At 47.0% G+C, this 16,507-nt stretch overlaps 1 protein-coding gene and 1 pseudogene across 1 annotated transcript in view; both read right to left on the reverse strand.

Moving 5' to 3' along the window:
* Positions 1-2,895: 2,895 nt before the first annotated feature.
* LOC134958358 (cadherin-related family member 3-like) overlaps positions 2,896-16,507 on the reverse strand; it is a 419,058-nt gene continuing 405,446 nt past the window's right edge. The window contains exon 20 of the mRNA XM_063940905.1: positions 2,896-3,204. Within this exon, the coding sequence (XP_063796975.1) occupies positions 3,044-3,204 (161 nt within the window). The 3' untranslated portion in view covers positions 2,896-3,043. The remainder of the gene's footprint in view (positions 3,205-16,507) is intronic.
* On the reverse strand, positions 4,456-4,573 carry LOC134963528 (5S ribosomal RNA; annotated as a pseudogene).

Genomic DNA, 16,507 nt, shown 5'->3' on the forward strand with positions numbered 1-16,507 from the left:
AATATTATTTATATGTGTTTATGTATTGTATATATCATACATATGGTAAAATACATAATTAGAATATAAAATCAATGTCTTTTTCAAAGAAACCCACAATAATTTATTATTTCTAGTATCAGAGTTTTTTTTTTCTTTTATAAATATTAAGGCAAGCTAATTAATATGGCAGCGTTTCAACTTTTTAAAATTGAATTCACACAGTTAATGAACAAATTCTGGACTATATATTCCCCTTCTACTTTCGCTTTAATTGCATTGAATTCTTAAAGATGGATATTGGTTATACTGTATATCAAAGGGAAAGATCTGCAAGGAGAGGAATATATTATTGGTTTCTACTAGTTATTTGTGAATTATTTAGATTAGTACATCCATGGCTCTAGAGTAGGGCGTGCTGCAAGGATCTGTTCTCTGTAACAAATCTACATCAACACTAAAAACAATAAAAAGAATACATGCAAGCCAACAAGAAAATGGAAAGTAACGACTGCTTTCTGTAGTAAAGGATGTCCTGTTGAATAACAAAAATCCTGATTCATGCCCCTTACGTTATTTGTCATTTTTCCTCCTTATAGTAATGTCCCTTACACATTATGCCACACACCAAAATGGCCATTACATTATTCCACACCATAATGCACATTAAAAATTATGCCACGCACCGTAATGCCCCTTACACATTATGCCACACACCGTAATGCCCATTACATAATATGTCACACACTGTAATGCCCATTACACAATATGCCATAGACCAAAATGCCCATTACACATTATGCCACACACAGTTATGCCCCTGACACCATTTTATGCACCACCCACAATAATGTCCCTTACAAATTATGCCCTTACAAAGTATGGCTTTTAATTACTCTTGAATTACCTGCTGGTTGTCAGGGTCTCATGCCCATTGTCAGGGGTTTTATGCTCTGGATTCCATGCTTGTTGCCAAGAGTTTCAGGCTTGTTGCCAGGGGTTTCATGCTCTGGGTTCCATGTTCATTGTCAGGAGTTTCATGACAGAAGATGCAGCTTTCTGCATCTTCTCCTGGTGGCGCCAGCGTTCCCGGATCTTCTGGGTAATGCTATATGCGCTGTGCTTCCCTGACAGACATTAGAGGTCAAGTAGGACCTCCAGCATCTGTCTCCTCCTAGGCGGCAGCCATTTTTGGAGGGATGGCGGACCTAAGCCAACGCGGGATGTGAGGGGGCTAATGCTATGCCACTGACGATTCTTAAAAAGAAAGGGCTTCAGGGCATTGTAGTCTGTGGCTTACACACATGCTAATGTAGTCACTGACTGGTGACCAGTAATATACAGCTCTGTCTATGACCAGGACACATCACTGCATCACAAACCCAGTGTCAGCAGGTGTGAGTAGCACAAATAGGGTATAATAATTTGGGATGGGGATCTTTCCAGTGCACCAACTTTTGTTTCTTCTCTTAATTACAACTCTTTCAATCTTAGCTTTACGTACTGTATAACAAGAGCAGGGAAAAGGTACATTTTCTTGATTTGACCCTTGAGATTAAAGATACAGTAAGTGTATAATTTCTTCCAATTACAGTATGAACCCAAATTCAACAATTACTTAAATTTTAAGAGTTCTCATCATCTCTCTTGGAAATCAAACATCCCCAAGGGTCAATGTATGCACCTTAGACACAACGGTTTCGATCTTGAGACCTTAAGTAATCAGGCTAAAACAATGTACAACAGTTTTTTCAGAAAGGGGCTAACCAACAAATCTTTTAGAAAATGCATATAATGAAGATTTGAATATGGAAAGGAAGGAACTTCTTAAAGCTAACAGTATGCATTTGAGAAAAATAGCACTAACGAACATATAGTCTTCATTTCCACTTGTTATTCATCTGACATAAAGCGTATTATATTGAGGAATTATCACATTTTGAAATTTTACACGATCCTCAAAGATATTCTGCCTGAGAAACTTAATATTATTTATAGAAAATAAAACATAGGTCCTTGAAAAACATCCTGGACCCTAGCTGTTTAAAACCTGTACCAATCTCTCAATCACAGGTGGGGGCTAAGTGGCTATAGATAAGACCCATTGGTTTCTCTAAATGTGGGAAAACCAGATGTATGTAGACACGTCCTAAATAGAACTAAAACTGTTAAGACAGAAAATAGCGACAGCTCGCTAATAATAAAACATTTCATTAACTCTAACACTAAATATGTAGCTTATTTATTGTGTAGTTGTAAGGGGTTAGGGCTGAAATGTCGACGGTCAGGATGCCGGCAGTCAGAATACCGATTGTGGCATCCCACTGTTTACAATGGTATGGTGCCCCCTTTGGGATCCCGGCGACTGTATTGTGACCGCCGGGATCCCGGCGATCGGTATGCTAACCGCATACCCTGTATTACACTGCTGACTTCAGCAGTGTAATACACGGTGATGGGGCTACAGCAGTTAAGCAGTAGATACATTATGGGGAGATGTATCATGCCTAGGAGAGACAATTCATACACTGTGCTAGATAAATTATAGTAACTGACTGGATGCTTTCAGCACTTTATCTGTCTCCAAGGCTTGATACATCTCCCCCTGCATGAGGTACTGTACAAACAGTTCAACATAGTTGGGCCTTTCCTTTAATGCTTTTTCTCCTAAATTATTTTAGAATACGGTTAGTGGTTCTTTTTGTATTATACAGTTTTTGTCCCACAATACATAAATAGACATGGCGGTGAAATGTAGACGGGTAAAATAATGTTGAATGTAAATTAATGAATGTGAAATATTTTTGTTTTTATTTTGCAGCAAAAATCAGACAACAAATCATAAAATACTAGAGATGAGCGGATTCGGTTTTACTCGGATTTACTCGGTTCTCAAAACGGCATCTGATTGGCTATCCAAAATCCGTGAGCCAATAAGATGCCGTTTTGAGAACCGAGTAAATCCGAGTAAAACCGAATCCGCTCATCTCTAAAAATAACCAATTTGGATTATCCATTATATGTTATCAGATGATCTTAAAATAGATGTCCACTTTCTGTCCAGTTAGCTTGCCCCTAAGGTAGGCGGGGCAGATGGAATGTTTGGCCCCAGGGTTTCGGACACGGTAGAAATATCTGAAAGTTTCACATTGTCTCCCTTGCCTTGATCGGGCATCCACCGTCTAGCTCCGGACTTCGTGTTGTACTCGTATGTGTTCCCGGTGACTGTAACAAGAGGGGAGAATGTAACGCATAGTCAAAGAACTGGCTGGAGGCTGTTATATGGATTATAGATTAAAGGGAATTTGGAAATTCTAATACCACTGTGGAACAGTAAGTAGGACCTTGTGGGATGATACAATGAGACCTCCCCAGATACTAGGTCTTACAAGGAATTTATGAGACAATACTTTTTTTATTCTGCTGCTTGTTAACATTCTGAATACATCAACATGTAAAGTTTTACATCTAAAAGGCTGTAGATTGTGTAATTACACCGTCAGGCCTGCAAGAGTTATTATGGTGCCCATACACTTGTACGATGCCCCGCGATGCGTCATCGCGGGGCATCGCACCGGCAGTTCAGGTGCAATAAACTGCCAAAGTGATTACCATGTGATCATGCGATAGATCGCATGGTAATCACGTGATGGGCACGTCACCGCCGAGTGGGAGCGGCCTCCGTCCGCTCCTGGCGGGTGCCCAGTGCACATCGCAGTGCGATATATAGGATGTGTTTTTAAAAACACATGCGATCGCACTGCGATCCGATAAATATTACATGCAGCACATACTATCTTGAGACGCAAGATTTGACCGGCGTGCCCGCGCATTGCGTCGAAAGGTACCTAAAATGTGCATACAATCCTTCGATTTCTCTCACAGATGCGGTCGAAATCGAAGGTTAGCACCGATTATCTCACAAGTGTATGGGCACCATTAGAGTTTGCAACAAGGGATTGTGGATCCGCGCTAGCCGAGCGCAATAATTTATGTCAATAATTGTATAATTATATAATGACCAATATCCAAACTGTTAGCTTCAATAAAGAACAGTATCCGATTGGTGGTGCTCCCAATTATTTTGTAGACAACTAGACAGACAAAAAAACTCTTTGGCAGCACTCTTTTGTAATAATAAAGTAAGTGAAATGAATGAAAAAATTCTGAATGTGCCAATAATATAAAACTTAACTTTTAATTGATTCCCCAATAAAATCTGACATTATTGTCTTAGAACAATTATATAAAAACTTGATTGCTTTTTAACACATAAGGTTCAAGTTGCAGAGTTAACTGCAGGTGAAAATCTGTGGAATGTATTGTGGATCCCTATATTAATGAGACAGAATCTGATTGACCACTGAGTGGTTTGTAACTATGTGATATCTTTAACTGACAATCTCTGTTGATAGTAACAGGATCTAAAGATGGATCATATGGTAGTATATATGGGATGTTTGTTTCTTGAAAAATTGTCCATGACACCTAGTATTCCCAGGTAGTCTCCCATCCAGGTACTGACCAGGCCTTACCTGCTTAGCTTCCGAGATCAGACGGTGTCGGGCGTATTCAGGATAGTATGGCCATGGGCAGTTAATTCAAGAATGGGAGAAACACTTCTGCTTTTTGTACTTGACACAAACCGTGTCTTTTCCAAATGAGAGAGTGTGGACACTTCTGCTTTCTGTTGTGACAGTGATTGGTGTACTGGGAGAGGCGAATCGCCTCAGCCCAGAGCCAGCCCTAACCAATATGATGCCCTAGGCAAGATTTTAGCTGGTGCCCCCTAGCACCGCCACTAGTTCCACCTCTGAGCCGTCACTCCTTTCCCAGCACCATCACCCCTCACGCATAACAATCCTCCTTTTGGTTCTCCTACCCCCTATATTTTAAATAGGAACAGTGCGCACATTTGGTGCGCAGCCCAAAAGGTGCGTGTTCTTGCTGGGAAGGGGCATGGACACACAATAGTACCCCCAATTCAAATTACGCCCACAGTAGTGCAACTTTATTCACAATATATTATGAGTGTCCCTTCTTCACGTTACATCACACAGTAGAACCACTTTACCTTACATACGTTACTCCTTACAGTAGTGCCCTTTATTCACATTACATAACACTGAATTGCTCCTTATTTGCATTACACCATACCATATTGCTCTTTATTCACAATAGACCACACAGTAGTGCCCTTTCTATACGTTATGCCACACAGTGGAGCACCTTATACACATAATGCCACACATTAGTAATGCCTTTAGACACATAATGTCACACAGTAATGCCTCTTACACATATGACACACATTATTAATGACCTTATATACATAATGCGTCTTACACATTATGCCAACCTTTATTAATGCCCTTATACATATAATGTTCCTTACACATACGCCGCACATTATTAATGCCCTTATACACATAATGCCACACATTAGTAATGCTTTTATGCACATATTACCACACAGTAATGCCCCTTACACATCTGACACATATTATTAATGTAAACATAATGGCCCTCATTCCGAGTCGTTCGCTCGGTATATTTCATCGCATCGCAGTGAAATTCCGCTTAGTAAGCATGCGCAATATTCGCACTGCGACTGCGCCAAGTAATTTTACAATGAAGAAAGTATTTTTACTCACGGCTTTTTCTTCGCTCCGGCGATCGTAATGTGATTGACAGGAAATGGGTGTTACTGGGCGGAAACACGGCGTTTCAGGGGCGTGTGGTTAAAAACGCTACCGTTTCCGGAAAAAACGCAGGAGTGGCTGGAGAAACGGAGGAGTGTCTGGGCGAACGCTGGGTGTGTTTATGACGTCAAACCAGGAACGACAAGCACTGAACTGATCGCAGATGCCGAGTAAGTCTGAAGCTACTCTGAAACTGCTAAGTAGTTTGTAATCGCAATATTGCGAATACATCGGTCGCAATTTTAAGAAGCTAAGATTCACTCCCAGTAGGCGGCGGCTTAGCGTGTGTAACTCTGCTAAAATCGCCTTGCGAGCGATCAACTCGGAATGAGGGCCAATGTGCCTTACACATTATGCCAACCTTTATTAATGCCCTTACACACATAATGTTCCTTACACATACGCCGCACATTATTAATGCCCATATACACATAATGACACACCTAATGCCTCTTACACATATGCTGCACATTATTAATGCCCATATACACATAATGACACACCTAATGCCTCTTACACATATGCCGCACATTTTTAATGCATTTATACACATAACACACATGCCGAACACTATTGCATAACCAACCCACCCGCACACAGCACTCACACGGCCTCTAACACTGTGACCTCTGCCTCTGCTTGGATACAGATGTGTCCTCATACATCCTGCCTCTATACGCCATGCAGCAGGAGATGCCTGGAGTGAGTAAGCTGGCAGCTCGGTTAATGTTGGGCTCCTGTTTTTGCAGAAAATGCGTCTTATTTACATTGCTATGTGACTAGGACCCACAAGCAGCTTCTGCTGATTAAAATTATATGTGGCATGCATATATTCTGTGTGCAACTGTGGCTGCATCTGCATACGGAATGCTATCGCTTAACCTTTTCTAAAGTCAGTACCGCGAGAACAGTATATAGCTTGTGAAGTGGGGGAAGATTTACTTTAACATGGACTCACCATGAATTGCATGTTTTTTTTCTGGTTCGTAATTTTATATATTATATCTCTATACGTGAAGCCCTTTAGGTTCTATTTCCTTTAAGGCAGAATGGCTGTTGTTTTCAGTTGTAGGAACTTGGTGAAACTTGCATTTTAAAATGGGAGTGAGTAAAAACACATGATCACACTATAAAGCCAGAGGAAGGAACACAAGATGACTTCTTCATATCAGATTGCAAAAACAGCTTTATCCGGGATATAAATCAGTGTTCTGTTAAATCGAAGTGTCGATTCATCAACATTAAGACACATTTCTTTCTTTCTTTGTTTTTAACATCTTAGTTTGAAGCATCAGTTTCAAAAGATATAAGCAATACATGTAGGATAAAAAGTAACAGTCAGATCCGGCCCTAACCAATATGATGCCCTAGGCAAGATTTTGGCTGGTGCCCCCTAGCACCGCCGCTAGTTCTGAAGGAGATGCCTGGCATGAGTCAGCTGGCAGCTCTGCTAACGTCGGGCGCCTTTTGTTTATGAAAATGCATCTTATTTGCATTACTATGTGGCTAGGATGCACAAGCAGCTTCTGCTGATTAAAATGATATGCAGCATGCCTATATACTGTGTACGACTGTGGCTGTATCTGCATACGAAATGCTACATTACAGTGATTTCCAGCAATACACTGCAACGTAGCATTTCTTATGCAGATACAGCCACAGTCACACACAGAATATAGGCATGCCACATATCATTTTAATCAGCAGAAGCTGCTGGTGCCCCTAAGCATACCAAATGCCCTAGGCATTTGCCTAGTTTGCCTATACCTAAGGCTGGCTCTGCCTCAGCCAGAGTAACAGTCAACCAGATGAGAGAGAATTAAAATGAGGGTGGTGTGTGATGATTTGGGGGCAAGTATACCACTTCTGCTTTCTGGTAAGAAGGAGAGCAGAATGACAATATTTGGAATTGGGCTGGATCTGTTGTGTATTTGTCTCTTTCATTTTGCCTTTGCTTCTACTGCGGCCAGATCCGCTGGCACACGGGAGCGCGCAGCGGCAGCCGAGGGTGCTCTCTCTCCCCTGCTGCTTCCAACAGAGCCGGAGTCTGTTACCGGCCGGGAGCGGCAGGGGGGGTGGCGGGCAGTACAGAATTTGGGGGTGCGCGGGAGCGCGCATCCACAGCGTGGGAGGTCTGCCTCCCCTGTAACTGGAGGGAGCTCCAGGGATCAGGCACCTGAGAGCTCCCGCCCTGGGGTAGGGGTACATAGCAGGGAGCGGGGCCAGTTGGGTAGCGGTGGCCATGTTGTCGGGGGCAGAAGGAGGAGGGTAGTGGAACCTCAGGTGACCGGGAATAGGATTAGGGAGCGGAGCTGCAGGTCACCCAGGCAGGGCTGCAGTCATATGGCTGCAGGGTCCTCCTCGTTACCCCCAGGCAGTGGGGTAGAAGACAGGGTGGGGCGCCAGAAGAGTCAGGGGCCTTATCGCGCAGGGGCCGGAATGCTGTGAGTGGGCAAGGTGGCACAGTTGACTTGGCATCTGCGCTGTCATCAGTGGCGACAGCTTTGGCCCCACTTGTGGAGGCTCTGTCCCCAGATTCTGTCGGGCCTTCTGCCGCACGGCACGGCAGAGGGGCTTCTGCCTTACCGTTGGGATCGGCTGTGGAGCGGATTGTGCATGCTTGTCAGGATTTGGGGGACGCCGCTGCGCAATTAGGCAGTCAGCAGACGGTGGTTTTGCACTGGCGTGATGCGCTGGCTGTGGTCCCTCCTGCCAGGTCGCTTGCTCCCAGGGCTTCGGCCTCGGCCCATGTTGTGTCTTCTCTTTCAGTTGGACGCGGTGAAGTTGATGATGAAGACGACTGGGATTTTTAGGATTCCACAGTGGAGGTGTCTGGGTCTGAGCAGTCTGAGGCGTCAGGTGAGGTGTCAAATTTTTCTGATGGCGAGGGTGAGGATTCATACTCGGCCTCCTCCTTCTATGCTGTTTCTGAAAGTTCTTCCTCTTCCTCATCCTTATCTTCGCTGGCGTCTGAGGTTAGTAGCACGACAAGAGCGAAAAAGCGTGCTGTAAAGTACGCAAAAAGAGCGGCCGTGCAGCATGAAAAGCGGAAGAGGCGCAAGCGGCTGAGTGAGAGTGAACACAGGGCTAAGAAGCGCCGCAATCTGCGATTATACGGCAGTCTTGAGGGGCTGCGTGATAGCTGCCGTAGGAAGATTAGTAAGGGTGATTATGTGGACATTTTTGTACTGACTGAAGAGGCTAAAAAGGAGTTTAAGGCGGCTAGAGCTAAAGGAGGCGTAGGCACTGATGCATTTTGGTCATATGATAACTGGCTGGCCCAGTGGCGGAACTAGAGAATGGTGGGCCCAGGTGCAACAATATGCATTGGGCCCCCTCCCATGTTAAAAACAGGGAAATGGCGTCGCCCAAAATACGGTGTTTTATCTCACTAACAAGGGGTGTCGCCACACAGTAGTACTCCCAATTCACAGTAGTAAGCCTTATACACAGTACGCCACACAGTAGAGAAGCTTTTACACAGTACACCACACAGAAGAGAGCCTTATACACGTTGCGCCACACAGTAGAGCGCCTTATACACGTTGCGCCACACAGTAGAGCGCCTTATACACGTTGCGCCACACAGTAGAGTAGCTTATACATGGTACGTCACACAGTAGAGAGCCTTATACAGGGTTTGCCACACAGTAAAGAGCCTTATACACGTTGCACCACACAGTAGAGAGCCTTATACAGGGTACGCCACACAGTAGAGAGCCTTATACAGGGTACGCAACACACTAGAGAGCCTTATACAGGGTACGCCACACAGTAGAGAGCCTTATACAGGGTACGTCACACAGTAGAGAGCCTTACACAGGGTGCGCCACACAGTAGAGAAGCTTATACATGTTACAACACATAGGGGGGTATTCAATTATTGCCGGATTTTTCATACTGTCTAAAAATCGTCAATTATTGGTCATTTTTAGGGCGAATGACATTCCCCCTATTCAATGCCTGTGCAGGATTTTTCAACTGGTCAAAAAATCCAGCACTAACGAAAACCACGTGGATCTGTGAATTTCCAGGTGAGCCATGTGTTTTGACGAATTTGCAGGCATTTTCGCCCGTTTTTTGGGTCTGTTTTCTCCCATGCCAATTCGACAAAAAAAGTGAAAAGTCATGGGCGAAAAGGGATTCAAAAATGGGCGCAATTAAATACCCATGGTCGAATTATACAGTTTTTTCGGCTAGCCGAAATTGAATACCCCACATAATAGAGAAGCTTATACACGTTACGTCACACAGCAGAGAGGCTTATACACATTACGCCACACAGTAGAGAGGCTTATACATGTTACGCCACACAGTAGAGGCTTATACACGTTGCGCCACACAGTAGAGAAGCTTATACACGGTACGCCACACAGTAGAGAGCCTTATACATGGTACGCCACACAGTAGAGAGGCTTATACACGTTGCGCCACACATTAGAGAAGCTTATACACGGTGCGCCACACAGTAGAGAGGCTTATACACGGTACGCCACACAGTAGAGAGGCTTATACACATTGCGCCACACAGTAGAGAGGCTTATACACGTTGCGCCACACAGTAGAGAGGCTTATACACGTTGCGCCACACAGTATAGAGGTTTATACACATTGCGCCACACAGTAGAGATGCTTATACACGTTACGCCACACAGTAGAGAGGCTTATACACGGTACGCCACGCAGTAGAGAGCCTTATACATGGTACGCCACACAGTAGAGAGGCTTATACACGTTACGCCACACAGTAGAGAGGCTTATACACATTGCGCCACACAGTAGAGAGGCTTATACACGTTGCGCCACACAGTAGAGAGGCTTATACACGTTACGCCACACAGTAGAGAGGCTTACCCACGGTACGCCACACAGTAGAGAGCCTTATACATGGTACGCCACACAGTAGAGAGGCTTATACACGGTACGCCACACAGTAGAGAGCCTTATACACGGTACGCCACACAGTAGAGAGCCTTATACATAGTACGCCACACAGTAGAGAGGCTTATACACGGTACGCCACACAGTAGAGAGCCTTATACATGGTACGCCACACAGTAGAGAGGCTTATACACGGTACGCCACAAAGTAGAGAGCCTTATACACGGTACGCCACACAGTAGAGAGCCTTATACATGGTACGCCACACAGTAGAGAGCCTTATACATGGTACGCCACGCAGTAGAGAGCCTTATACATGGTACGCCACACAGTAGAGAGGCTTATACACGTTACGCCACACAGTAGAGAGGCTTATACACATTGCGCCACACAGTAGAGAGGCTTATACACGTTGCGCCACACAGTAGAGAGGCTTATACACGTTACGCCACACAGTAGAGAGGCTTACCCACGGTACGCCACACAGTAGAGAGCCTTATACATGGTACGCCACACAGTAGAGAGGCTTATACACGGTACGCCACACAGTAGAGAGCCTTATACACGGTACGCCACACAGTAGAGAGCCTTATACATAGTACGCCACACAGTAGAGAGGCTTATACACGGTACGCCACACAGTAGAGAGCCTTATACATGGTACGCCACACAGTAGAGAGGCTTATACACGGTACGCCACAAAGTAGAGAGCCTTATACACGGTACGCCACACAGTAGAGAGCCTTATACATGGTACGCCACACAGTAGAGAGCCTTATACATGGTACGCCACACAGTAGAGAGCCTTATACATGGTACGCCACACAGTAGAGCGACGCACATGTGGAGATGTGTCCTGTACCCCAGGACACATCCCAGCAGCAGCACACAGGGGATCTGTGTCCCCTGCGGGAGAGTGTGTATGGCAGCGCTGGGGCAGCTTGTCTGTCCCCAGCGCTTGTCCGTGTGCAGGAGCGGCGGGTGTCCGGTGCAGGGATTAGACTCTTCCCTGCGCCGGACCGGAGGCTGCGGAGGCATTCAAATATTGGCGCCCTCCGTGAGCCAATCGCGGCTCCCGGAGCGGCGGCCAATCAGAGAGGGGCGCGGCGAGCCAATCGGCGCTCGCCGCGTCATAGGCCCCGCCCCGGCGTCTGACATCAGACGCCGGGCGGGAGCCGAAGAGTAGAAGCGCGCTGAAGAGCGCAGAAGAAGCGGCCGGGACCCGGGGAGGGAGGTCGCCGCGCAGGAGCGCAGAAAAGAGACCGGCGCGGAGGAGAAGACGACGGCCGTTTGAAGAGGAGCTCCAGTGGCCGCTGAAGAGGCCCGAAGACGTCGGGCTCCTGACAGAAGATGTCCAGCGGCGGCTGGACGCGGAGGAGCGGAGGTGGCGCCGCTGGCCAGGACGGGTCAGCGGCAGAAGAGGGCGCCGGAGACCCCCGGATCAGGTGAGGCCTCAGTGAGGCTACTTCCACCCCCCCTCCCCTTTCCTCCCTAGACCATCAGGGACGGGCATTAGGCCCGGGGGCACAGTTCAGGCACTAGGCCTGTGGCGCAGATAGGAGTTTCAGTCACCCTATGACTCAGTGGCTTGGGCATTAGGCCCAAGCCACGGTAACTGGCATTTTAGGCGGGCATTAGGCCCGAGGGCGTATAGTGGGCATTAGGCCCAGTTAATAGGTGCGGCCCCCCAGATGAATAAGGTTGGTACTGGGCGCTAGGCCCAGGCCACCACAACGTGCGCAGAGTAGGCAGGCCGGTAAGCCTGAGCCCCACTCCATAAGGTGGCCCTGGGCATTAGGCCCAGGTCACCCAACGGGCACCAAGATAGGCGGGCGCTAGGCCCGAGGGCAAAGTCAGGCCTCTGGCCTGTGTGCAGATAGGGGGCAGTAGGCCCAAGTAGGAGTACGGGAGGTGGGTGAGCTGTACAGCGCCCACTCCCTGGCGTTCTGATTCAGGTCGAGAAAAGGGACAGCACCGTGGTAAGAGCTTACACTGTGATTGTGATTGCATATGTGTGTTACCGTGCAGGGCGAATTGTAAGCTTGTTAAGTCTGTGTTTAGTTTTGTGCACCACACCCACAGAGCTAGTTTGAGGGCTCTGCCGTTGTAGTTAGTATAGGGGTGTGACACTAGGTTAGAGTTAGGCCCTGCACGGCTGTTTGCTTGTTTGTTTGCCTCCTTACAGGGACCTGTAAGAGAAGAAGACGTTTGCAGTGCGGAACTGACGGTGAGTAGCATCTGTGTACGTTTGTCCCTTTGTCTGTCCCCGAGCGCCGGAATAGGGGTTTGCTTACGGACGTGAGAACCCCTTCATCACACTACGCGCGAGAGTGCGAGTGTGTAACTTCTGGGTGGCTGAGGCTTTGTGCCAGTGATGACCTTTCGCCCAACCGGTGAAGGTCGCCGTCACCCCTGGGGTATCCCCTTTTCCGGTGGAAGAAGGGTTGATACCCCCCCTTAAGGTAGACTATTTTCTCCTCAGCTCGTTCGTCGGTCAGCTCCGAGAGGGAATCGCCATGTCCGGATCCGACTGAAGATTTCCAGGTCCGTTGAAGGTTCCGGTACCTGAAGGTGAGAGAGAGCGGCGCCTGGTGAGTACCGAAATTACACCTGCACGGCAGCAGGCACCACCACACGCACCGCCGCCCTCTTACAGCACACATCAACATTTACAACCAGGAATGTGAGACAGATACAGATGAAGACAGCCTTATCGTTGCCGCGATGTGTTGGAACTGGCGTACGCATCACAGCAAGCTGCAGTGAACGCCGTGCTGTGGCTAGTCGCTGCCTCCGTTCACTCTATAGAAGTCTATGGCTTGCATGCGTACACACACACGCGCTTCATAGACATGGGCACACTAGTCACACCATCCATGCCGTGATGCGAACTCATCGCGGGTTGGATGAGTGTGGCTACATCTATAGATATGGATATACACACACTCACACACACACACACACACACACACACATAGTAAAACATACGCAAAGCAAGACACAAATACACAGACACATCCACAGAAAACACACACACACACACACAACACATAAATACAGCTAAACACACATAGCAAAATACATATACAGTATATACACAGAAACACACACACCCATAGCTAAACATACACACACACAGCTAAACAGACATAGCAAAATACACATACAGTATAAACACAGACACACACCCACAGCTAAACACACACACCATACTTGCCTACCTGACACTCTCCATGAGGGAGAAAATGCTCTGTTCCTGGACTTTCCTGGTAATGTATGATTGCCATCACCTGTGGTGAAACACCTTTCTTATCAATTACCTATTACCTAGCTCACCACAGGTGATGGCAATCATACATTACCAGGAAAGTCCAGGAACAGAGCATTTTCTCCCTCATGGAGAGGGTCATGTAGGCAAGTATGTCAGGTAGGCAGGTATGACACACACACACACACACACACACACACACACACACACACACACACACATAGCTACACAGACATAGCAAAATGTATATACAGAAACACACAAGCACATAGCAAAACATAGGAAAATAAGAATTTACTTACCGATAATTCTATTTCTCGGAGTCCGTAGTGGATGCTGGGGTTCCTGAAAGGACCATGGGGAATAGCGGCTCCGCAGGAGACAGGGCACAAAAGTAAAGCTTTTACAGGTCAGGTGGTGTGTACTGGCTCCTCCCCCTATGACCCTCCTCCAGACTCCAGTTAGGTACTGTGCCCGGACGAGCGTACACAATAACGGAGGATTTTGAATCCCGGGTAAGACTCATACCAGCCACACCAATCACACCGTACAACTTGTGATCTAAACCCAGTTAACAGTATGATAACAGAGGAGCCTCTGAAAGATGGCTTCCTAAACAATAACCCGAATTAGTTAACAATAACTATGTACAAGTATTGCAGATAATCCGCACTTGGGATGGGCGCCCAGCATCCACTACGGACTCCGAGAAATAGAATTATCGGTAAGTAAATTCTTATTTTCTCTATCGTCCTAAGTGGATGCTGGGGTTCCTGAAAGGACCATGGGGATTATACCAAAGCTCCCAAACGGGCGGGAGAGTGCGGATGACTCTGCAGCACCGAATGAGAGAACTCCAGGTCCTCCTTTGCCAGGGTATCAAATTTGTAAAAATTTACAAACGTGTTCTCCCCTGACCACGTAGCTGCTCGGCAGAGTTGTAATGCCGAGACCCCTCGGGCAGGCGCCCAAGATGAGCCCACCTTCCTTGCGGAATGGGCCTTAACAGATTTAGGCTGTGGCAGGCCTGCCACAGAATGTACAAGTTGAATTTTGTTACAAATCCAACGAGCAATCGACTGCTTAGAAGCAGGTGCACCCAACTTGTTGGGTGCATACAGTATAAACAGCGAGTCAGATTTTCTGACTCCAGCCGTCCTTTAAATGTATATTTTTAAGGCTCTGACAACGTCCAACAACTTGGAGTCCTTCAAGTCGTCTGTAGCCGCAGGCACTACAATAGGCTGGTTCAGGTGAAACGCTGATACCACCTTAGGGAGAAAATGCGGACGCGTCCGCCGCTCTGCCCTATGTCGAATGGAAAATTAAATAAGGGCTTTTATAAAACAAAGCCGCCAGTTCAGATACTCTCCCGGCCGAAGCCAGGGCCAGTAACATAGTCACTTTCCATGTGAGATATTTCAAATCCACATTCTTTAGTGGTTCAAACCAATTGGATTTGAGGAAATCTAAAACTACATTTAGATCCCACGGTGCCACCTTAGGCACCACAGGAGGCTGTATATGCAGTACTCCTTTGATAAAAATCTGGACCTCAGGGACTGAGGCCAATTCTTTTTGGAAGAATATTGATATGGCCGAAATTTGAACCTTAATAGATCCCAATTTGAGACCCATAGACAATCCTGATTGCAGGAAATGTAGGAAAACGACCCAGTTGAAATTCCTCCATCGGAGCACTCCGCTGCTCGCACCACGCAACATATTTTCGCCAAATACGGCGATAATGCTTCGCGGTGACTTCCTTCCTTGCCTTTATCAAGGTAGGAATGACTTCTTCCGGAATGCCTTTTCCTTTTAGGATCTGGCATTCAAACGCCATGCCGTCAAACGCAGCCGCGGTAAGTCTTGAAAAAGACAAGGACCCTGCTGAAGCAGGTCCCTTCTCAGAAGTAGAGGCCACGGATCGTCCGTGACCATCTCTTGAAGTTCCGGGTACCAAGTCCTTCTTGGCCAATCCGGAGCCACTAGTCTTACTCCTCTTGGCCGTATAATCCTCAATACCTTTGGTATGAGAGGCAGAGGAGGAAACACATATACCGACTGGTACACCCAAGGTGTTACCAGCGCGTCCACAGCTATTGCCTGCGGATCTCTTGACCTGGCGCAATATCTGTCCAGTGTTTTGTTGAGGCGAGACGCCATCATGTCCACCATTGGTTTTACCCAACGGTTTAATAGCATGTGGAAAACTTCTGGATGAAGTCCCCACTCTCCCGGGTGAAGGTCGTGTCTGCTGAGGAAGTCTACTTCCCAGTTGTCCACGCCCGGGATGAATACTGCTGACAGTGCTATCACGTGATTCTCCGCCCAGCGAAGGATCCTGGCAGCTTCTGCCATTGCCCTCCTGCTTCTTGTGCCGCCCTGTCTGTTTACATGGGCGACTGCCGTGATGTTGTCCGACTGGATCAACACCGGTCTTCCTTGAAGCAGAGGTTCCGCCTGGCTTAGAGCATTGTAGATTGCTCTTAGTTCCAGAATGCTTATGTGAAGAGACTTTTTCAGGCTCGACCACACTCCCTGGAAATTTCTTCCCTGTGTGACTGCTCCCCAGCCTCTCAGGCTGGCATCCGTGGTCACCAGGATCCAATCCTGCATGCCGAATCTGCGGCCCTCCAATAGATGAGCCTCCTGCAACCACCACAGAAGGGATACC

This window comes from Pseudophryne corroboree, chromosome 9 (genome assembly GCF_028390025.1).
Source record: "Pseudophryne corroboree isolate aPseCor3 chromosome 9, aPseCor3.hap2, whole genome shotgun sequence".
Taxonomy (NCBI): Eukaryota; Metazoa; Chordata; class Amphibia; order Anura; family Myobatrachidae; genus Pseudophryne; species Pseudophryne corroboree.